A 23,974-nucleotide genomic window follows, 5' to 3' on the forward strand; every position below is an offset into this window, starting at 1 on the left:
TCCTGACAGCTAATTGAGACATTCCTATATGCCAGGGAGCTTTCTGCATACAGTAATACAGCAATGAATGGGTCCTGCCCTCCCTTAATGAACTTAAAAAGTTGGTTCTTAATAGCTGAGATGCAGCTGGGTGTGGTGGCTCACGCCTGTAATCCCAGCACTATAGGAGGCCAAGGCAGGCTGATCACCTGAGGTCGGGAGTTGGAGACCAGCCTGACCAACATGGAGAAACCCCATCTCTACTTAAAACACAAAAGTAGCCAGACATGGTGGCAGGGTCCTGTAATCCCAGCTACTCGGGAGGCTGATGCAGGAGAATCACTTGAACCTGGGAGGCAGAGGTTGCAGTGAGCTGAGATCATGCCATTGCACTCCAGCCTGGGCAACAAGAGGGAAATTCCATCTCAAAAAAAAAAAAAGAAAAAAAAAATCAAAATAGCTGAGATGCTTCCCCTGGTATATGCTGGATTGATTGAAAGAACAGAAATCTCCACCCCTCTCTATATCCATTCTCTACACAGGATGACTTTGTAGATCCCCCCACCCCCCACCAAAAGGGGGAATCTATTTCTCTGGCCCTTGAACCTGGGCAGCCTTGTAATCTGCTTTGGCCAATAGGATGCAGCAGAAATGATGCTTCAGTTCCAAGCAAGGCTCTGAAGTCCTTGCACTCTTCCAGTTTCTCTCTTGGACCCCTACCCGGCCATTCCATGAACAAGGCCAGGCTAAGCTAATGTGGCCCAGTCATCCCCATTGTCCCAGCCCAGAGCCAGCCAATTACGAGACATGGGAGCAAGGCTACCCTAGACCAGCCAACCCCAAGCCAACCCACCAGGTGACCGCAGACGCATGAACAAGCCCAGCCAAGATGACCCAAACCTGGCCAGACTAGACCTATAGCCTCATGAGCTATAATCAATGCTTATTGTATAAGCCCTGAGCTTTGAGGTGGTTACACACCAATTGCTAACCAATACACCTGGGGATCTTATCTACATCTCCCAACAACTCTGGGATCTTCAGAGAAATTAAACAATGGCTTTTCCTAATCATCCTAAGTTTATACCATCTTTAAGTGACAGAAAAGATTTGAACTCAAATCTATATGAGAAGAAAATGCTATTTTCTCAATCACATAGGACTTTCGAAGGCTTCACCTGGCTTCTCCACTCTGTCATTTTTAGATTGCCAAAAATCAAGCAACACAAAGTACATAAGTTCTCACGAGAGTATATATTCACTTACATGAAGTATATACACGAGAGGGTATGATTTCACTTATATGAAGTTCTAGAAGCTCTAGAAGAGGCAAGGCCAATAAATAGTGAAAAAAAAGTAGATCGCTGGCCTGGAAACAGGGAAGTGGTTGGACTGCCCGGAGGCATGAGGGGACTGGTGGGGGCGATGGCAATGTTATCTATTGCGATCGGAGTGGTAGGCACCCAGGCACACATATTTGTCAAAGTCATCTCTACTCTTTAAATGAGTGCATTTTTATTACGTAAAAATTATACCTTCATGAAGTTGACTTTCAAAAGTTGGAAAAAAAATAAAAGCTTAAGAACACTATACCATCTTTTTAAAATTAAGGAGAAAAAAGTTCAAAATGTTATCAGTGCTTCCAATCTCCCAGTGCTTATTTCTCTCCCAGAGCGGTCTTGCGAGGAGGTCGTGGGAAGAGTCCTCCTCCCCACCGCCATTTCTGTGGCCGGGTGGTCCCACCAAAGGCAGCTCAGTGACTCTCCTGGCTGGTCTGACCCAGGCCAGCCTCACAGACCCAATGGTAGGGCTTCTGACAGACGTCGTCATTCCACATGCCATCTGGGTGGAAGTGAGCACAGTCCTCGCCTCCACCCAGCCCGTGCCCCTGCCAGTCGTCTGGCTGGCCTGGCTTCCAATTCCTGAGAGGAAAAGACAACAGCAAGCTAGGAAGGGTAGATGGAGTCGAATTCTGTTCAGGGGAGGAGAGGCTGCCAGTCAGATCCCTGGGGGAAACGCTAACGGAGAACATTGGCACAGAGAGCCAGGGTGCACTCACTGGAAGCCGGTCACATAGTCTGTTCCATCCACCCACTTCCAGGCTCCTTCAGGGTCACTGAGGCCCATCCAGGTGTATGTGGAGCCTAGATGTTCCTGGACAAAATTCTGGGGTGACAGAAGGGCAGTGGTGACTTCTCCCCATCCCAGCCAACTCCTTAAACTAGTGATTCTCAACTTTAGCTCTTCGTTAAATCAACTGAGGAGTTTGGAGATGTTTCTCTGGATGCTCAGGCCTATTAAATCGCTGAGGGTGTGGCACAGATAACAGTCATTCTGGAAGCTCCCAGATGATTCCAATGTGCGGCCAAGCTTAAGAACCATTTCCCTAAATGGGACATGTCTTGGGAACTGAGTACCAGAAGCCCTCACCTGCTCCTCCCTGGAGTTGATGACCACCAGGTGGGCGTTCTTCAGCTGGCAGTACTTCTCAGCCTCAGCCCAGGACATCCCAGAGCGAGAGAACCAGTAGCAGCTGTCTTGGTGCTCCACCCAGCTGACGGGGCAACAGGTCCCTTCAGTGGAGGCTGAGTGGGGAGAAATAGGGTGGAGAGGCTGAGGCTCTGCCCAGTGGGCCATGGGCAGAAAAGCAGGGCCGAGTACTCCCCATACCTTCCTCACCATTGTTGTTGAGAGTGGCCACCTGGCAGGTCAGTTTATTCAGGTCTTGCACCAGCTGCTGGACTCGCAGGAGCATTTCAGAATGAACTGGGACACACACAGATGGGCAGTGGGGACAGTGGCCTAGGTGTGCCTTCTGCTTAGTGTGTTCCTGGAGCTCAGATACCCCTGCACAGGGCCAAGCCCAGGAACGTTCCTTCCCGCCCCCACCTCCCCTCTACATCATGGCCAGATGCAGCCATCAAATCTGCTTTGGATTCCTCTGCAACCCTGTCTCTCCAGCCTGCTCTGCAGAGAAAGCATGCTGCCTTTCTTTCTTTTTTTTTTTTTTTTTTTTTTTTGAGACGGAGTTTCACTCTTGCTGCCCAGGCTGGAGGGCAATGGTGCGATCTCGGCTCACAGCTACCTCTGCCTCCCGTGTTCAAGTAATTCTCCTGCCTCAGCCTCCCTAGTAGCTGAGATTACAGGCGCCCACCACCACACCCAGCTATTTTTTGTATTTTTTTTAGTAGAGACGGGGTTTCACCATGTCGATCAGGCTGGTCTCCAACTCCTGACCTCATGATCCACCTGCCTCGGCCTCCCAAACTGCTAGGATTACAGGCGTGAACCACTGCGCCCGGCCTGCATGCTGCCTTTCAAGCTGCTGGCTGAAAGGGAGGGCAGTTCAGCACCAGGAGCCTGTTCCCACCTCCACTGTGAGAGCCTAGCCCCCGACACCCATACTCGGAGGGTCTCTCACCTGCCTGCCGTTCCTGCTTGAGACCCTCCACCTCAGCTTTCAGAGACGCTATCGTTTCTTCCAAGCTGCTGCCTGGAGGACATGGAGACTTGGCTTAGGGGTCAATTTCCTCCCCCTGGCCTGGCCCCAGGCCAGAGCCCCATCCAAGCAAGGCTTACCCTGGGAAGTCAGTGCCTGGATCTCAGCCACAGTGTTTGAGGTGAAGTTGCTAAAATCTGTTCTCAGGGTCACCAGGTCCCTCTGAAATTTGGAATCTAAACAGGTGGATGGGAAGGTTAGTGCTGGGATTCATCGGGTCCTCTGTGCCAGCATCAAGCAGGGCCCTCCATAAGCATTGCCTTATTGGGTCCTCACGGCAACCCAGTGGGGCAGGCGCTATTATTGTTCAATATTGCCGATGAGGAAACTAAGCCTCAGAGAGGTGAAGTAATTTGAGTACATAACCCAGCTAATCAGTGACAAAGCCAGCAGCCATCCTGATTATGGGTCCATCAACTCTCTCCATCACTACCCCCACCACCGTCCCCATCAATCACTCCATCAGTGCCCCACCACCACCGTCCCCATCAATCACTCCATCAGTGCCCCCCACCGTTCCCATCAATCACTCCATCAGTGCACCACGCACTGTTCCCACCAATCACCCCATCAGTGCCCCCCACCATTCCCATCAATCATTCCATCTGTGCCCCCACCACCGTCCCCACCAATCACTCCATCAGTGCCCCCCACCATTCCCATAAATCACTCCATCTGTGTCCCCCCCACCGTTCCCATCAATCACTCCATCAGTGCCCCCCCACCATTCCCATAAATCACTCCATCTGTGCCCCCACCACCGTCCCCACCAATCACTCCATCAGTGCCCCCCCACCATTACCATCAATCACTCCATCAGTGCCCCCACCACCGTCCCCATCAATCACTCCATCAGTGCCCCCACCACCGTCCCCATCAATCACTCCATCAGTGCCCCCCACCATTCCCATAAATCACTCCATCTATGCCCCCACCACCGTCCCCATCAATCACTTCATCAGTGCCCCCCCACCATTCCCATCAATCACTCCATCAGTGCCCCCCACCATTCCCATAAATCATTCCATCTGTGCCCCCCCCACCATTCCCATCAATCATTCCATCTGTGCCCCCCCCACCATTCCCATCAATCATTCCATTTGTATCCCCACCACCGTCCCCATCAATCACTCCATCAGTGCCCCCCCACCATTCCCATCAATCACTCCATCAGTGCCCCCACCACCGTCCCCATCAATCATTCCATCTGTGCCCCCACCACCGTCCCCATCAATCACTCCATCAGTGCCCCCCACCATTCCCATCAATCACTCCATCTGTGCCCCCACCACCATCCCCATCAATCACTCCATCAGTGCCCCCCACCATTCCCATCAATCACTCCATCAGTGCCCCGACCACCGTTCTCATCAATCACTCCATCAGTGCCCCCACCATCGCCCCCATCAATCACTCCATCAGTGCCCCCCACCATTCCCATCAATCACTCCATCTGTGCCCCCCCACCATTCCCATCAATCATTCCATCTGTGCCCCCCACCATTCCCATCAATCATTCCATTTGTACCCCCACCACCGTCCCCATCAATCACTCCATCAGTGCCCCCTCACCATTCCCATCAATCACTCCATCAGTGCCCCCCCACCATTCCCATCAATCACTCCATCAGTGCCCCCCCACCATTCCCATCAATCACTCCATCAGTGCCCCCCCACCATTCCCATCAATCACTCCATCAGTGCCCCCATCAGTGCTTCAGTGGCTCTGTTGTGACCCCCATGACTGTTGGTAGCATTGCCCTCATCATGCCCCATTGTCATCTCCACAGCTGCCCCAACACTGTGCCCTGCATTGCTCCTGTGGACCTCACCATCGCCCCGCCACTGCCCTACTGTAGCACCCCATTATTTATCTTCTACCCCATTATTTCTCTCTTCCCTGTCCACCCGTGACCCTCACTTTGGAATCCAACCACACAGATGATGACCAGCAGCAGGAGGCCGAGGCCCAGGGACAGCAGGAGAAGGCAGGGCCCAGAGCGGAGATGCTGCAGGAGGGACTGGAGAGGAGGCGGTCCTGCAAAAGGGGAGGGTGTCAGGATGAGGAGGGTCCAGACACGACGGAGACGGGAGAAGGAGAGGGCCCAGGGAGCTGTCTAGTGAGGAGGGCCGGGCACAGGGGATGCCAGAGGAGGGTTGGACAAGGAGGATTTTGGGGTGGGGGATGCCCAGGCCTTTGACTTCAGGGACCAGCACAAGTCCTCAGTCACCAGGCCCCTCACACCCCTGGGGACCCACGTGATAGCGATATGAGGGGTCCCATGGTCAGAGTTGGGGGCAGGGGCAGGAGGACACAGGGAGAGCTGGGGGCAGCCAGGCCCTTCACGGCTTATGCTCACCTACCTGCTGGACAGTCAGGTTCACAAATGAGTTTCCTTCCAAACCCAACTACTTATCTTCCCCTCCACCAATGCGCAGCTCTCATCCCCACCCCACAGAGCATCAGAAGCTGGGTCCACTGTGATCCTCCCTGTCCCAGTCTTTCTAGAGACCTTGCATCCTCTTCACACTAGGCCCGTCAGAGGCTGGGGCCTGACCTCCTCAGAGTAAGGACCCACCAGTGCACGTGGTGGAGGTACAGAAATGACAGGAGAAATCCTTCTAAACATATAAAGAGGGCATTTTAGGAGAGTTTCCCCTTTCCTCTTACCATTTTTAAACCCCTGGACTTTCTCCTCATTCTCCAAGCACTGAAAGTTTTCATACGTCCTTGTCATGCTTGGGCCAACACGGCTCTGAGGTTGTCACAGCTGAAATGGAGGCAGGGCCGGTGCCCAGGCTGGGGCGGAGCTGGGGAATAGGAGGTTGGGACTAGGTTGGAGCCGAGGGCAGGGCTGACGTTGAGTTGGGAGGTGAGGCTCAGGGTGAGAATGAGCCCAGGGTTAAAGCTAAGATGGAAATGGGCCTGGGTTTGCAGTCGAGTTAGAACTGAGGTTGAGTTGAGTTTGGGAGTGAAACTGGAGGGTAACGTTGGAGCTAAATGCATTGCCAGGACTACCCAGCGGGCCAGTAGTCAGGCAGGAGTGGAGGTTGTGTCTCATGCTAGGATTGGGGTCAGTATGCACGTTGGAGCCATGGATGGAATTGGGGTTAACTTTGGTGCTGAATTTGGAAACAGAATAGAGTTGAGGTTCAATTTTGGCTTTGGGCTGGTGTTAAGATCCAAGCTGATTCTGGGGTTGGGGTTAAAGTAGGAGCTGGATGGGGGGTGACAGGTGCGGTGACTCACACACGTAAATCCCAGCACTTTGGGAGGCCAAAGCAGACAGATCACTTTAGGTCAGGAGTTTGAGACCAGCCTGGCCAACATGGTGAAACCCCATCTCTACTAAAAATACAAAAATTAGCTGGGTGTGGTGGCGCACACCTGTAATCCCAGCTACTTGGGAGGCTGAGGCAGGAGAATCGCTTGAACCCAGGATGCAGAGGTGGCAGTGAGCCGAGATTGTGCTGCTGCACTACAGCCTGGACGACACAGTGAGACTCAGTCTCAAAAAAGAAAAAAATGTAGAAGCTGGGGTTAGTATTGGGGTTAGGGCAAGGCTGGGCTGGGGTGAAGATAAGGCTGGAAATGGGCCACCCATGAGGCTGAGTTTGAGCCTTAATTTATTTTTATTTTTATTTATTTACTTTTTGAGATGGAATTTCATTCTTGTTGCCCAGGCTGTTGTGCAACAAGGCTGTCTCGGCTCACTGCAACCTCTGCCTCCTGGGTTCACAAGATTCTCCTGCCTCAGCTCCCAGAGTCTTAGTTTATGACAGGGGATTGTGGCTGCCGTAACCCAATCTAGAATCCAGTGAAGGGAATACAGTCTCAAATCTCCACATAGTAATTAAATCCCACACTGCCGCCTTATATTTATTTTCATTTAGTCCCACCCAAGACCCAAAGTCCCCCTCTCCCTGCTTCCTCTGACATCCCCTGTCCCCTGGGTCTCACCGGCACCTGCAGCACCATTACCTGTGGGAGGTCTGGAGGATGTGATTCCCACGTTGGTTGTGCAGCAAGGACCAGAGGTGGGACGTCATTCAGAGTTGGAAGCGCTGTGTCCTGGAGAGCTGGGGTAGAGGTGACTGGAGTCCTGCTGGTCTTGGGTCTGAAATCCCAGGAGCCCTATCATCTGGGGCATCCCATCTCCTCAACTTTAGACAGTAAATGAGAATAAACAGGGATTGGAACACACAGAGACCATGTGTGGGTGGGGAGAGTTGGGTTTGAGGCCAGCTCTGCTCTCCTCCTCCAGGCCATGCCTACTTCCTTTCCTCTTTTCGGAGCTTCCTCATTTTTACCATCTGGGAGCAGGGCTGGATCAGAGGTACAATCTGCTGTTGCTCCTCTACCCTACACTTCCTTTCACTTCCTGCCTCTACATTTCCCAGAATTGTTGGGTCTCCATCATCGCACCTTTGATCCTAGAGAAGCCCAGTCTGTTCTCTTGCTCAATCCTGGCCTGAGTCCCTGGCATCAGCATCCTCTGGGTCCCAGTCATTCGGCTTCTCAGCTCTGGCCTCGCTCGCCTCACTCCACTCTGAAGGAGGGAAGGGGGTGCCAGAGAATAGAACTTCTTGGCCCTAATAGGACGGGAGAAGCCAAGGAAAAGAGCAAATTTTATTGAGTAATCGGTGATAGGATTATGCCAGACATTTACCTTCCACAACCATTCCCCGCAAGCACCTGGGGAGGCATTTTGGATGATGGACTAAGGCTCAGAGCCCAAGATCACACACAGCTTGTAAGGAGACAGTTTGGCACCCTGCTCTGGCTCTCAGCACAAGCGCTGTCTTCATGAACAGGATTCCATTTCATCCCATGATCCCTGCCCAGCCCCTAAGGGAGCTGCCCTGAATCCATGCACACATCCCTTTCAGTAGGAAGGAAACTGAGTATCTTACAAGGTGGAGAAGGAGAAGAAATACATTTTAGGTTATATTTTCTATGTACATGGGGTTCTGTTCTGCTATGTGCTTTTTTTTTTTTTTTTTTTTGGAGTTAACAACCTATCAGGAACATTTCTCCATACCAGTTTATAAAATGTACTTGACCTACCTGCACCTCATTTCATCATAGGCACCATAATTTATTTATTTAGCATTTCTCTAATGACAGAAATAAATCAGAAATTTAAGCTGTTTCTTTTTCTTTTTCTTTTCTTTTCTTTTTTATTTTATTATTTTATTTTTATTTTTATTTTTTTGAGACAGAGTCTCACTCTGTCGCCCAGGCTGGAGTGCAGTGACACAATCTCGGCTCACTGCATCTCCTGGGTTCAAGCGATTCTCCTGCCTCAGCCTCCTGAGTAGCCGAGATTACAGGTCCCGCCACTAAACCCAGCTAATTTTTGTATTTTTAGTAGAGAGGGGTTTCACCATATTGGCCAGTCTGGTCTTGACCTCCTGACCTCACATGATCCGCCCGCCTCAGCCTCCCAAAGTGCAGGGATTACAGGTGTGAGCCACCGCGCCTGGCCAGGTCATTTCCAGTTTTGTTTTTATTTGGTATTTGGTATTTGATTAGTATATGTTGCAGGTTAGGTTTTTGGAAGCCAAGGTTGAGGCTGAATTTGGGGTGCAAGCTATTTATTAGGGATTAGCACTTCAAAAAGGAAAGTGGATGAAACAGTGCTGGGCAGAGAGAGAAGCCCAGCACTTTGGAGAGCTTCAACCAAACCAACAGGGAGCTCTGGGTTCAAACAATGCCACCCCCGGGAGCTGTCCAGCATTGGACTGCCACAGGGTCCTGTAGAGCACCAGCTCCTTCAATCACTGGCAGTCAACCCTGACATGGATGTGACCTCAGGAAGCAGCTGTCTGCAGGTTACACTCCCCACAGTGGGTCACCCCATCCTTCCTAGAAGGGGGACCTGGATAGCTCTCTGTGTGTCTACCACAGTCTTGCAGTGTATTCACATATTAATTTGGAGATAATCAACATTTTGACATTGTTGAATCTTCCATGAAAAGAACATGATATTTCTCCATTCACTCACTTTTTTTTTTCAGTCTGGTTCAGTGGATTTGAAGCTTCTTTTTTTTTTTTTTTAAGTTCTGGGATACATGTGCAGAATGTGCAGGTTTGTTACATAGGTATACATGTGGCATGGTGGTTTGCTGCACCCATCAACCCATCACCTAGGTTTTAAGGCCCGCATGCATTCGGTATTTGTCCTAATGCTCTCCCTCCCCTTGTCCCACCCCCCAACAGGCCCTGGTGTGCGATGTTCCCCTCCCTGTGTCCATGTGTTCTCATTGTTCAGCTCCCGCTTATGAGTGAAAACATATGGTGTTTGGTTTTCTGTTCTTGTGTTACTTTGCTGAGAATGATAGTTTCCAGCTTCATCCATGTCCCTACAAAAGACATGAACTCATACATTTTTATGGCTGCATAGTATTCCATGGTGTATATGTGCCACAATTTCCTTATCCAGTCTATCATTGATGGGCATTTGGGTTGGTTCCAAGTCTTTGCTGTTGTAAACAGTTCTGCAATAAACATACGTCCATTCACTCTTATACGCATTTGTTCATCCATTTGAGTACTTACTGAGTCTATGGCATGCCAAGCACTTTCCTTCCCAAGAGGCAGAGTTCAGGAGTTCAAAAGTAAACAGACAAAAAAGTCCTGCCTTCATAGAGCTTACCTTCTAGCGGGTCACCAATAAACAAAATAAATGAGTAAAATATATATAAGTCACATGGCAATAGTGCTTTATGGAAAAAAGAGCAGGGATATGAGATAGGGTCAATTTTTAATGTCCCTCAAGAATAGGGCATGTATTAGTCCATTCCCACATTGCTCTAAATAAATACCTGAGACCTGGTAATTTATCAAGGAAAGGGGTTTAATTGCTTCGTAGTTCTGCAGGCTGTGCAAGAAGCATGGTGCCGGCCTCTGTTCAGTTTCTGGGGAGGCCTCAGGAAACTTATGATCACGGTGGAAGATGAAGGGGGAGCAGGTGCCTCACATGGTAAGAACAGGAGCAAGAGAAAGACAGGGGATCAGATTTTAAATGACCAGATCTCACGGCCATCCTGGCTAACATGGTGAAACCCCGTCTCTACTAAAAATACAAAAAATTAGCCGGGTGGGGTGGCGGGCACCTGTAGTCCCAGCTACTGGGGAGGCTGAGGCAGGAGAATGGCATGAATCCGGGAGACGGAGCTTGCAGTGAGCCGAGATCATGCCACTGCACTCCAGCCTGGGCAACAGAGCAAGACTCCGTCAAAAAAAAAAAAAAAAAAAAAAGACCAGATCTCACAAGAACTCCCTCACTATTATGAGAACAGCACCAAGGAGATGGTGCTAAACCATTCATGAGAAATCCATCCCATAATCCAATCACCTCCTACCAGGCCCCACCTCCAACATCGGGGATTACAATTCAAGATGAGATTTGGGCGGGGACACAGATCCAAACCATACCAGAGTGTCAAGAAAGGCCTCACTGGGAAGGTGATATCTGAGCAAAGTTTGAAGGAGGTAAGGAAGCAAGTCACAAGGGGCTCTGGCAGGAAGAGTGATCCAGGGAGAGGGCAGAGCAAGTGCAAAGGCCCTGAGGTGGCAGAATGTCTGGTGCGTATGAGGATCATCCATTTGACAGACTTGCCAGAGATTTTATAGAGAAGTGAGTCAGGGAGGAGAAGAGTAGACGAGCGATGGGGGAAAATGTGGGCTTTGTTGGCTGTTATTAAGGATTTGTTTTTACTCTGAGTCAGAGACGCAGACTTTGAAGGGGATGGAGCAGAGGAATGACATAACCTGACTTATATGTTAACTGTAACGGTGTGGCCTTTGTGTTGTGAATTTGATGAAACAAGCTGAAAACAGAGAGTCTAGGTAAGAAGGTGCTGTCATGTCCAGGTGAGAAATGAGGTGGTCAGAAGTGTTGTGATTCTGGATATATTGTGAAGGTGGAGCAGACAGAATTTCGCTGATAAATTGCTTGCGGGTTTCACGAAAAAAATAGTTCTCCTTCTAGTCCTCAAAATAAGTTAAACATTGAGCATTTTCTATAAATTGCTGACTCCCTAGGAAAAACAACTCCATCCCTGATGTTTGCAATGCTGACGCCTGGGTATGTCATGACCTTTTGTGCATATGAAAATCATGTGAGAAAAGCACTGGGTTTTGCCATCATGAGTAGACTGATAAAAACGTGCTCACAATGGTAATCTTGCAGAATTTCCCTTTCAATACCTGTTGTGGTTTTAGTTTGGCAAGCCTGTCCTTCTAAAGTCTGATTTATTTGCCAGGTCTTGGCAAGCAATCTTCTTTTCTTTCCTAAATGCTTCTGTCCCTGAGACCCCTTTCACTGTTGACAATGATCGTTTCCCTCTTCCGCCACATTTTCCGAGAATTCTTACCCTCTCCTAGAACCTCTACTGGTCAGGTTTTTTTTTTTTTTTTTTTAAGCTACGAACAAGAGAAAGCACGCTCTTGCCACCAGTTCTCCATGAGATTCTTCCAGACCATACAGAAAGACAAGTGATTGGAACATACGAAGGTTGAAAGGGAAAGAAAACTGTCATTATTGGTAAATGACATGATTGTCTACTTCAAAAATCCAAGAGAAACAGCCCCTCCTGGGCTCAAGTGATCCTCCCGCCTCAGCCTCCTGAATAGCTAGGACTACAGGCATGCACCACCACACCAGTTAAATATTTTATTGTGTAGAGAACAAATCTCACTATTGTTACCCAGCCTGGTCTCAAACTCCTGGCCTCAAGCAATCCTCCCACCTCAGCCTCCTAAGGTGCTGGGATTACAGGTGTGAGCCATCATGCCGAGCCTGTTTTTTCTTCGATAATTTTTATAGTTTCAGCTTTGATGTGTATCTATGATCATTATGAATAAGATTTTTTCATATATATACAGTTGTTCCAGCACCACTTATTGAAAATTCTTTTCTCGGCCAGGCGCAGTGGCTCATGCCTGTAATCCCAGCACTTTGGGAGGCCAAGGCGGGTGGATCACGAGGTCAGGAGTTCAAGACCAGCCTGACCAACATGGTGAAATCCCGTCTCTACTAAAAATACAAAAATTAGCTGGGTGTGGTGGCGGGCGCCTGTAATCCCAGCTACTTGGGAGGCTGAGGCAGGAGAACTGCTCGAACCTGGGAGGTGGAGGTTGCAGTGAGCTGAGATCGCGCCACTGCACTCCAGCCTGGGCGACAGAGCGAGACTCCACCTCAAAAAAAAAGAAAATACTTTTCTCCATTTAATTATTTCTACCTATATAGTTGATAGAATTCATCAAAGAAGTCATCTGAAACTGGACATTTTCTTTGTTGAAAGATTTTAAATTGTGAATTTATTTGAATTCAGGTAAATCTGTTCAGATTTCCTATTGCATTTTTAGTTTTGGTAATGTGTATCTTTCAAGTAATTTGTCCATTTTGTTCTATTTATGGGCAAATTTTTTGGCAAAAAGTTGTTCATATTATCCTTTTGATGTATGTAGGATCTGTATTTATATTTTCTTTCATTCTTAACACTGGCAATTTGGGGGTTTGTTTGTTTTTGAGACAGAGTCTCACTCTGTTGCTCAGGCTGGAGTGCAGTGGCATGATCTCCATTCATGCAGCCTCTGCCTACCAGATTCAAGCAATTCTTGTGCCTCAGTCTTCCAAGTAGCTGGGATTACAGGCGTGGGCCACCATGCCCAGCTAATTTTCGGTTTGTTTGTTTGTTTGTTTGTTTGTTTGTTGAGACGGAGTCTTGCTCTGTCGCCCAGGCTGGAGTGCAGTGGTGCGGTCTCAGCTCACTGCAAGCTCCGCCTCCCGGGTTCACACCATTCTCCTGCCTCAGCCTCCCGAGTAGCTGGGACTACAGGCGCCCACCACCATGCCCGAGCTAACTTTTTGTATTTTTAGTAGAGATGGGGTTTCACCGTGTTAGCCAGGATGGTCTCGATCTCCTGACCTCGTGATCCACCTGCTTTGGCCTCCCAAAGTGCTGGGATTACAGGCATGAGCCACCATACCCGGACAATTTTCGTATTTTTAGTAGAAATGGGGTTTTACTACGTTGGCCAGGCTGGTCTCAAACTCTCAGCTTTAAGTGATCTGCCCACCTCGGCCTCCCAAAGTGCTGAGATTACAGGCATGAGCACTGTGCCTGGCCAACACTGGCATTTTATGTCTTCACACTTTTTTTCTATCAATTTTATCAATTTTATTGATCTTTTCAGAAACAGTTTCTGGTATAATTAATTTTCCTTATTTTGTTTGTTTATTTCATTGACTTCCGCTCTTATTTTCTTCATTTTCGTACGTTGGATATAAACATCTTTTTCTGGTCTCTTAAGGTAAAAGCTTAGATTCTTTGATTTTTGGCCCTTTCTCTTTTTCTAGTATAAGCACTGAATGTTGTAAAATTTCATCTAAGCACTGTTTTGGATGTAGCATCTTCTCATTTTCATTCAGTTAAAAATATTTTCTTATTTACCTTATGGTTTCTTTTTTGATCCATAGGTGATTTAGAGGTATATTGTTTAATTCCAAAATATTTGGAATTTTTTTCCACTTTTTTTGTTATTGATTTAATATATTTAATATTTAATTCTATTTTGATCTTAGAAAATGTATTATTTTGGCCGGGCGTGGTGGCTCAAGCCTGTAATCCCAGCACTTTGGGAGGCCGAGGCGGGCAGATCACGAGGTCAGGAGATCGAGACCATCCTGCCTAACATGGTGAAACCCTGCCTCTACTGAAAATACAAAAAATTGGCCAGGCATGGTGGCGGGAGCCTGCAGTCCCAGCTACTTAGGATGTTGAGGCAGGAGAATGGCGTGAACCCGGGAGGCGGAGTTTGCAGTGAGCCGAGATTGCGCCACTGCACTCCAGCCTGGGCGATACAGCCAGACTCTGTCTCAAAAAAAAAGAAAGAAAGAAAAAAGAAAATGTATTATTTTTAGCTTTAAACATTTATTGAGGGCTTCCAGTTCCAGGTAAAATGACGGAAACACATTCCACCCTTTCTGTCCCATTGAATACAACTCTAAAATGTGGGTAGAACATATGCATCAGCTTATTGAAAACCTTGAAAAATGAATTGTAACATGTTTGTTGTAGAAAAACACCAGAATTTGAAGTACCACTGAATTGGCAGCGAGTTTACCATTTTTTCTTCTACGGTTCCGCAACCTGAGTTCAGCTTGGCCAAAATTCTGAAAATGAACACTGTAGCATGGATAGAGGGAGCTCCAGGAAATGTCTTCTAAGCCTGGCTTGAGGAACTCCCAACACTCACAGGAAATACAGAAATCTCCTGTGGATTTTCCCCCCTTTCTTTTCTTTTCTTTTTCTTTTTCTTTTTCTTTTTCTTTTTTTCTGTGACGGAGTCTTGCTCCGTCCAGGCTCGAGTGCAGTGGCAGGATCTTGGCTCACTGCAACCTCCGCCTACCAGGTTCAAGCGATTCTCCTGCCTCAGCCTCCTGATAGCTGGGACTACAAGCGCATGCCACCACACCCAGCTAATTCTTGTATTTTTAATAGAGACAGGGTTTCACCATGTTGGCCAGGATGGTCTCGATCTCCTGACCTTGTGATGCGCCCACCTCGGCCTCCCAAAGTACTGGGATTACAGGTGTAAGCCACCGCGTCCGGCCTCCCCCTTTCTTTTCTTGTGCGCATGTCCATGCTCACTCTCATGGCAGCAATGGCAGCAGTGGGATAACTAGGGCCAGGAGAGGCCAAAACTCTAAGGGAGAAGAACCTTCCTCTCTGTCTAAGGGAGCCGCAGTTCCAATAAATTGAGAATGCTTTTGTGTTATTTTTTTTTCTCTGTGCCCTTCCTCCATTTAGACCTTTGAGTTTCTCACGATAGAGCCAAAAAGAAGAGCTGCAGGAAACCAGAGGGGACCAGGGAGACCACGAAGATCTGTGTGCTTGGGAAAGCTACACCGTAAAGTTGTTGATGAGCTCCAGGGCTGACCACTGAGCCGTGCTTGTAAGGATCTCATCCTAATTAGCATCCGAAAGACTTTGAAATCTAAACTCATGAACAAACTACCGCTTATGCCGCACACTAACCACTGAGTGGCACGCAGCCATGACAGACCTAAAGAGATCTAAAAAAAAAACAGAAGAGAACATAACATATCAAAAGGCTTTAGAACTGAACTGACATTGGAACCATACCCTACAGAGGTGTGGTGGAACATACAGACTCAACCTAACCAGGTCAATTGCCTGCTAAACAAAAATATCAACTGTGGGGAAAAGAAAGAGAGATCAGACTGTTACTGTGTCTATGTAGAAAGAAGTAGACATAAGAAACTCCATTTTGTTCTGTACTAAGAGAAATTCTTCTGCCTTGAGATGCTGTTAATCTGTAACCCTAGCCCCAATCCTGTGCTTGTAGAGACATGTGCTGTGTTGACTCAAGGTTTAATGGATTTAGGGCTGTGCAGGATGCGCTCTGTTAAAAATGTGTTTGAAGGCAGTATACTTGGGTAAAAGTCATCGCCATTCTCTAATCTCGAGTACCCAGGGACATAGTGCACTGCGGAAGGCCGCAGGGACCTCTGCCCAGGAAAGCCAGGTATTGTCCAAGGTTTCTCCCCATGTGATAGCCTGAGATATAGCCTCATGGGAAGGGAAAGACCCCAGCCCGACACCCGTAAAGGGTCTGTGCTGAGGAGGATTAGTGAAAGAGGAAGGCCTCTTTGCAGTTGAGATAAGAGGAAGGCATCTGTCTCCTGCTCATCCCTGGGAATGGAATGTCTCGGTGTAAAACCCAATCGTATGTTCTATTTACTGAGATAGGAGAAAACCACTTTATGGCTGGAGGTGAGACATGCTGGTGGCAATACTGCTCTTTAATGCACTGAGATGTTTGTGTAAAGTCAAACATAAATCTGGCCTACGTGCACATCAAGCCACAGCACCTTTCCTTAAACTTATTTATGACACAGAGATCTTTGCTCACTGTTTTCCTGCTGACCCTCTCCCCACCATTACCCTATAGTCCTGCCACATCTCCCTCTCCGAGATGGAAGAAATAGTGATCAATAAATACTGAGGGAACTCAGAGACCAGTGCCGGCACGGGTCCTCTGTATGCTGAGCGCCAGTCCCTTGGGCCCACTGTTCTTTCTCTATACTTTGTCTCTGTGTCTTATTTCTTTTCTCAGTCTCTCGTCCCACCTGATGAGAAACACCCACAGGTGTGGAAGGGCTGGCCCCTTCAATGAACAGTCTCTATAGAATTTAAACAACACCTAGAATCTCATAACTTAACATTTAAAATGTTCAGAATAGGCTGGGCCCAGTGGTTCATGCCTGTAATCCCAGCACTTTGAGAGGCCGAGGCGGGTGAATCACCTGAGGTCAAGAGTTCAAGACCAGCCTGGCCAGCATGGTGAAACCTCGTCTCTACTAAAAATACAAAAATTAGCTGGGCATGGTGGCACACGCCTGTAATCCCAGCTACTCGGGAGGCTGAGGTTGCAGTGAGCCAAGATCGCACCATTGCACTCCAGCCCGGGTGACAGAGCAAGACTCCATCTCAAAAATAAAATAAAATAAAATAAAATGTCCAGAATACAATCCAAAATCATTTGACATATAAAGAACAACTAAAAGTTTGACCTGATGGTAAAAGGCAGTGCCAAGATGACAACGATGTTGAAATTCTCTGACAGACTTTAAATCAGATATTATAAGAATGCTTGAGTGAGCAATTGATAACACTCTTAAAACAAATGTTAAAATAGAAAGCCTTGGTAAAGAAATAGAGGCTATAAAGAAGAACCAAATAAAAACATTAAAACTGGCCAGGTGCAGTGGCTCATGCCTATAATCCCGGCACTTTTAGAGCCCAAGGCAGGAGAGTCACTTGAGGCCATGAGTTCAAGACTAGCCTGGACAACATAGTGAGACTCTGTCTCTACAAAAAAAAAAAAAAAAAAAAAAAAAATTAAAAATTAGCTGGGCATGGTGGCGTGCATCTGTAGTCTCAGCTATTGAGAAGGCTAAGGTGGGAGGATTGCTTGAGGCCAGGAGGTCAAGGCTGCAGTAAGCCATGATCACACCACTGCACTCTAGCCTGGGCAACATAGCAAGGACCTATCTGAAAAAAATTAAATAAATAGAATTTTAAAAATTAAAAAATAAAAATGTTAAAATTGAAAGGTACAATAATTGAAACAAAAAATTCAATGGTTGAACCTAGAGAAGAATGGAATAACAAAGGAGTCAGTGAATCTGAAGATACATCAGTAGACACTACCCAAGCTGAGGAACAGAGAGAAAAAAAAATAGGAAAAAAATAGCAGAGCCTTAGGGACCTGTTGCCCAATAAAAAAAGATTTTTTTTTTTTTTTTTCTGAGACAGTCTCACTTAGTTGCCCAGGCTGGAGTACAGTGGCGTGATCTTGGCTCACTGCAGCCTCCACCTCCCAGGTTCCAGCGATTCTCCTGACTCAGCCTCCCAAGTAGCTGGGATTACAGGCATGCTGATATTTGTATTTTTAGTAGAGACAGGGTTTCACCATGTTGGCCAGGCTGGTCTCGAACTCCTGATCTCAAGTGATCCACCCATCTCAGCCTCCCAAAGTGTTGGGATTACAGGCGTGAGCTATAACACCTTTCTAAGTGGCCACTTAGAAATAAATTTATTATAAAATGCTTATGTTAAAAAGAAGAAAGTTCTCTTAAGTCAATAACCTAAGTTCCCACCTTACAAAATTAGAAAAAGAAACACAAAAGAAACTCCAAACAAGCAAAAGAAAGGAAATAACAAAGATAAGAGCAGATATGAATGAAGCTGAAAACAGAAAAACAGTAGAGAAAATCAATGAAACCAAAATCTAGTTACTTTAAAAGATCAATACAATTGATAAACCTGTAGCAAAACTGATGAAGAGGGAAAAAAGCAGACACCACAAAATACTATTTGTAGGCTGGGCACGGTGGCTCACACCTGTAATCCCAGCACTTTGGGAGGCAGAGGCGGGTGGATCACGAGGTCAGGAGATCAAGACCATCCTGGCTAACACAGTGAAACCCCGTCTCACTAAAAATACAAAAAATTAGCTGGGCGTGGTGGTGGGCGCCTGTAGTCCCAGCTACTTGGGAGGCTGAGGCGGGAGAATGGCGTGAACCCGGGAGGCGGAGCTTGCAGTGAGCCGAGATTGCGCCCCTGCACTCCAGCCTGGGCGACAGAGCGAGACTCCGTCTCAAAAAAAAAAAAAAAAATACTATTTGTAGGGTCCAGCCCTATGGGGCTTAGCGGGTGTTCTCCCCGTGTGCGGAGACGAGAGATTATAATAAATAAGGACAAGACAAAGAGATAAAGAGAAAGCAGCTGGTCCCAGGGGACGACTACCATCAAGACGCGGAGACCGGTAGTGGCCCCAAACGGCTGGTTGCGCTGATATTTACTGCATACAAGACAAGGGGGCAGGGTAAGGAGGGTGAATCTTCTAAGTGATTGACAAGGTGAAGCAAGTCACGTGATCACAGGACAGGGGGCCCTTCCCTTTTAGGTAGCCAAAGTAGACAGAGAAGGCAGCATACCTCAGTGTTTTCTTCTATGCACTGATAAGAAAGATCAAAGACTTTCACTATTTCTTCTACCGCTCTCTACGACGAACTTCAAAGAGGAACCAGGAGTACGGGAGGAGCATGAAAGTGGACAAGGAGCGTGAGCATTGAAGCACAGCACCACAGGGAGGGGTTTAGGCCTCCGGATGACTGCGGGCAGGCCTGGATAATATCCAGCCTTCCACAAGAAGCTGGTGGAGCAGAGTGTTCCCTGACTCCTCCAAGGAAAGGAGACTCCCTTTCGCGATCTGCTAAGTAACGGGTGTCTTCCCAGGCACTGGCGTTACTGCTTGCCCAAGGAGCTCTCAAGCAGCCCTTATGCGAGCATGACAGAAGGTTCACCTCTTGCCTTCTAGGTCACTTCTCACAATGTCCCTTCGGCACCTGACCCTATACCTGCCGTTTATTCCTAGGTTATATTAGTAATGCAACAAGCAGTAATATTAAAAGCTAATGATTAATAATGTTTATAATAATGATTGATAATTGTCCATGATCATCTCTATATCTAATTTGTATTATGACTATTCTTATTCTATTTTTTTTATTATACTGAAACAGTTTGTGCCTTCAGTCTCTTGCCTCGGCACCTAGGTACTCTTTCACCCACAACTATTATCAAGAACAAAAGAGGGGATTTCACTACAGACCCTGAAAAGATTAAAAGGATAATAAAGGACCATTATGATTACGCACAAAATTTCAACAGTTTAAACGAAATGGAACAATGCCTCAAAAACCACTAACTACCAAAATTTACCCAAGATTAAATAAATAAACTGAATACGGCCTGGCGCAGTGGCTCACGCCTGTAATCCCAGCACTTTGGGAGGCTGAAGTGGGAGGATCACGATGTCAGGAGATCAAGACCATCCTGGCTAATACGAGACCCCGTCTCTACTAAAAATACAAAAAAATTAGCTGGGCATGGTGGCAGGCGCTTGTAATCCCAGCTACTCGGGAGGCTGAGGCAAGAGAATCGCTTGAACCCAGCAGGTGGAGGTTGCAGTGAGCCAAGATCGCGCCACTGCACTCCAGCCTGGGCGACAGAGCAAGACTCTGTCTCAAATAAAAAAATAAATAAACTGAATAGTTCTAGAACTATAAAGAAATTGATTTTAGCCAGGCACGATGGCTCACACCTGTAATCCCAGCATTTTGGGAGGCCGAGGCGGGAGGATCACTTGAGCTCAGGAGTTTGAGACCAGCCTGGGCAACATGGCAAAACTCCATCACTACAAAACAATACAAAAATAAGCCAGGTGTGGTGGGGTGCACCCGTGGTCCCAGCTACTCTGGAGGCTGAGGTGGAAAGGTGAACTCAGCTGTACACCCACCAGCTGTACACTCACTGCAGGAGGTCCAGGCTGCAGGGGGCCTTCATTGCACCACTGACTCCAGCCCAGGCGACAGAGGCACTGTCTCAAAGTAAAAAAAAAAAAAAAGGAAACAAATTGAATTCATAGTTTAAAATCTTCCAAAACAGAAATCACCAGCCCAGATGGCTTAACTAGCGAATTCTACCACACATTTAAAGATGAAGTAACACCAGTTCTACGCAATCTCTTCCAGAAAATAGAAGAGGGACCACTTCCCAACTCATTTTTTTAGGCTAGCATTTGCTCTGATCCTGAAAGCAGACAAAGGTAATACAAGTAAAGAAAACTACAGACCAATATCTTTTATGAACATAGACATCAAAGTCTCAACAAAATATTAGCAATTGGAAACTAGCAATACATGAAAGGATAATATACTATAACTAAGTAGGGCTTATCTCAGGCCTGAAAGGCTGGTTCAATATTCAGAAGTCAATTAATGTAATCCAGCATATTAACAGTCTAAGAAGAAAAGCCACAAAATTGTATCCACTCATGCAGAGAAGGCATTAGACAAAATTCAATATCCATTTACGATTTTTTTAAATACTCTTAGTACACTAGGAATAGAAGGAAAGTTCTCCAATCTGATAAAGGGCATCATCTACTAATATGTCATTCATTGTTATTCAATAGACTTCTTTTGGATTTTTCTTCCTATACATTCAGCTGTCGAAGACAGTTTTAATTTCAGGTCTCAAAAGTCCAGCCCAGACTAAAGCAAACTTTTTTTTTTTTTTTTTTTTTTGAGATGGAGCTTCGCTCTGTCGCCCAGGCTGGAGTGCAGTGGCGCAATCTCGGCTCACTGTAAGCTCGACCTCCCGGGTTCACGCCATTCTCCTGCCTCAGCCTCCCGAGTAGCTGGGACTACAGGCACCCACCACCATGCCTGGCTAATTTTTGTATTTTTAGTAGAGATGGGGTTTCACCATGTTGGCCAGGATGGTCTTGAACTCCTGACTTCAGGTGATCCACCCGCCTCAGCCTCCCAAAGTGCTGGGGTTATAGGCGTGAGCCACCACACCCAGCTGATTTTATTTTTTTTATTTATTTATTTTTGAGATGGAGTCTCGCTCTGCCGCCCAGGCTGGAGTGCAGTGGTGCGATCTCGGCTCACTGCAACCTCCGCCTCCCAGGTTCAGGCAATTCTCCTGCCTCAGCCTCCCGAGTAGCTGGGATTACAGAAACACACCACCATACCCCGCTAATTTTTTGTATTTTTAGTAGAGATGGGTTTTCATCGTGTTAGCCAGGATGGTCTCAATCTCCTGACCTCGTGATCTGCCTGCCTCGGCCTCCCAAAGTGCTGGGATTACAGGCGTGAGTCACCACGCCGGCCGATTTTATTCTTAACGCTCAGCACCACTGTCTCTCTGTCAGAGGACGGGCTTCACGCTGCTACAGAAGGCAGGAAGTCACAGAACGGATGTCAGCCCGTGACTGTTGTGTTCTGAGGTGCGAGTACTCCAACTCCCCTGTTCCTAATGGGGACAACTCTGAGATGTGACCTACACTGTTTCCAATGCTCCCCAGTGGGATTGAGATAGTTACACCACCACCAACAATGCAAGGCTTGCCTTCGAGCACTTCCTGATGAATTCCTTTCCCAAGAACCCGCCTCTCACAGCGAGCTTCTATCGCACGCACGCTTGCCTTCCTTCCCTTCCTCTTCCTGATTCCCTATTCTCCTGTCCACTTCTCCTAAGAGCACTTTCTAATGAATCGCTTTCATAAGAATCATCTCGGGGGCTGACCGAGAGAAGCCAGGACTGGAGTCCTGGGAGGTTCTGTTCCTCCTTTCTGTTTCTTTTCCTCTTCTCAGTACTCCTCAAGGGCTAGGTCAAGGGAGAGAAGAATGCAAGGAAACCAGCGCTGCCATCTGTGCTAGTGTGGCAGTCGAAGAGGTCTTCACAGCAAGCATCCGACACTGGCTTTCATGAGGTCTACTGGGGGTGTCCAGAGACCCCCGCGGGATCTTTTGTGACCCAGCTATTCACCACCAGTTCCTGCCCAGATGAAAACTGTACATCCACCGCCTCTTACAGCCTCGATCTGCCATGCAGTCCTCTTGGGCAGGGTCCTTCCTAGTTGGCTCAAGCGTGACATCTATAGAGTCGCCTCGGCTCACAGGTTCTCTGACATTGTTATGCTGCCAGAATACCAAGTGCAGCCTGATCGACTGGTGGACCAGGCAACTCCAGCCCAGGTGTTTGTCTTCAGACTTCTCCTGTCAAGAAGCAGAGATGAGTCTGTTTCTTCACAACTGCCACAAAACTCCTGAGGACACAGCCATAGCCTCCACTAAAACTCTTCTTGCCCCTCTCAGGTAGCATTCCACAGTGGTCCCAATGGTGTCTGCATCTTATAAGGCTACCATCAGGCCTGGCAGGGAGATGCTCGTCTTATCCCCTGGCAGACAACCACTGTCTCTACAAACAGTTCCCTTGCGACTGTATTATCTCACTGATAAAGGTATAAAGAAGCATTCCCCTTCCTGTGGAGGGAAAAAGTGTTGAATCCCTTGCTACACATCTAAGAATTCCCTTGAGGCCGGGCGCGGTGGCTCACGCCTGTAATCTCAGCACTTTGGGAGGCCGAGGCAGGTGGATCACTTGAGGTCAGGAGTTCGAGACCAGCCTGGCCAACATGGTGAAACCCTGTCTGTACTAAAAACACAAAAAGGAGCCAGGCATGATGGCAGGTGTCTGTAATCCCAGCTACTCAGGAGGCAGAGGTAGGAGAATCACTTGAACCCAAGAGGTGGAGGTTGCAGTGAGCTGAGATCATGCTACTGCACTCTAGCCTGGGTGACAGAGCAAGACTCCATCTCAAAAAATAAAAAACAAAAAAGAATTCCTTTGAAACAACCCCCTTAAATCTCCATTCATCTTTTGCATAGCCTGGGAAGAGTGGTGGTGATTATGTTGCCTCTCTTAATTAGTCCTGCCTAGATGCATCCAGCTCTTCTCTGTTTTAAATGGGCACTTACCAATGATCATTCTCAGCTTTGGGAATCTAGCCAAATTTCTATACAGGAAAAGTGTCATTTAACCTTCCTATTTCTTGTGGTCATGTCACTTTTCTCAGTTCCTTAATTGGGCTTGCCAAGATGTTGTTTACCGTATTAGTCTTTTTGGAAATGGGTTTTTGTTAAGAGGATAACATGACAAGCTACAGACTTGGAGAAAATATTTGCAAACCACATATCCAACAAAGAGTTAGTACCTAGAATATATAATGAATTATCAAAACTTGACAGTAAAAAAACAAACAATCTCAATTGGAAAATGGGCAGAAAGCTGGGCATAGTGGCTCACGCCTGTAATCCCAGCACTTTGGGAGGTCGAGGCAGGTGGATCACCTGAGGTCAGGAGTTTGAGACCAGCCTGGCCAACACAGCAAACCCCATCTGTACTAAAATACAAAAATTAGCCAGGCATGGTGGCGAGCACCTGTAATCCCAGCTACTCGGGAGGCTGAGGCAGGAGAAACACTTGACCCTGGGAGGTGGAGGTTGTGGTGAGCCGAGATCGCGCCACTGCACTCCAGCC

At 47.4% G+C, this 23,974-nt stretch overlaps 1 protein-coding gene across 3 annotated transcripts; it reads right to left on the reverse strand.

The window, feature by feature from the left end:
• Nucleotides 1-1,214: 1,214 nt before the first annotated feature.
• On the reverse strand, nt 1,215-7,660 carry CLEC10A (C-type lectin domain containing 10A). 3 transcript variants are annotated; one of them, XM_024235142.3, is made up of 9 exons: nt 7,461-7,660; nt 6,150-6,289; nt 5,400-5,516; nt 3,559-3,654; nt 3,401-3,472; nt 2,659-2,745; nt 2,410-2,564; nt 2,039-2,145; nt 1,215-1,901 (listed from the first exon to the last, which is right to left on the reverse strand). In XM_024235142.3, exons 2-9 carry the CDS (start codon nt 6,214-6,216, stop codon nt 1,733-1,735), a joined length of 870 nt encoding a protein of 289 aa, XP_024090910.2. In that variant the 5' UTR covers nt 6,217-6,289; nt 7,461-7,660; the 3' UTR covers nt 1,215-1,732. The 3 variants fall into 3 exon arrangements, with proteins under 3 accessions (XP_024090910.2, XP_002826981.3, XP_002826982.3); XM_002826935.4 differs by having other exon boundaries at nt 2,650-2,745; XM_002826936.4 differs by having other exon boundaries at nt 2,659-2,826.
• Nucleotides 7,661-23,974: the final 16,314 nt, after the last annotated feature.

Source organism: Pongo abelii, chromosome 19 (genome assembly GCF_028885655.2).
Source record: "Pongo abelii isolate AG06213 chromosome 19, NHGRI_mPonAbe1-v2.0_pri, whole genome shotgun sequence".
Lineage (NCBI taxonomy): Eukaryota > Metazoa > Chordata > Mammalia > Primates > Hominidae > Pongo > Pongo abelii.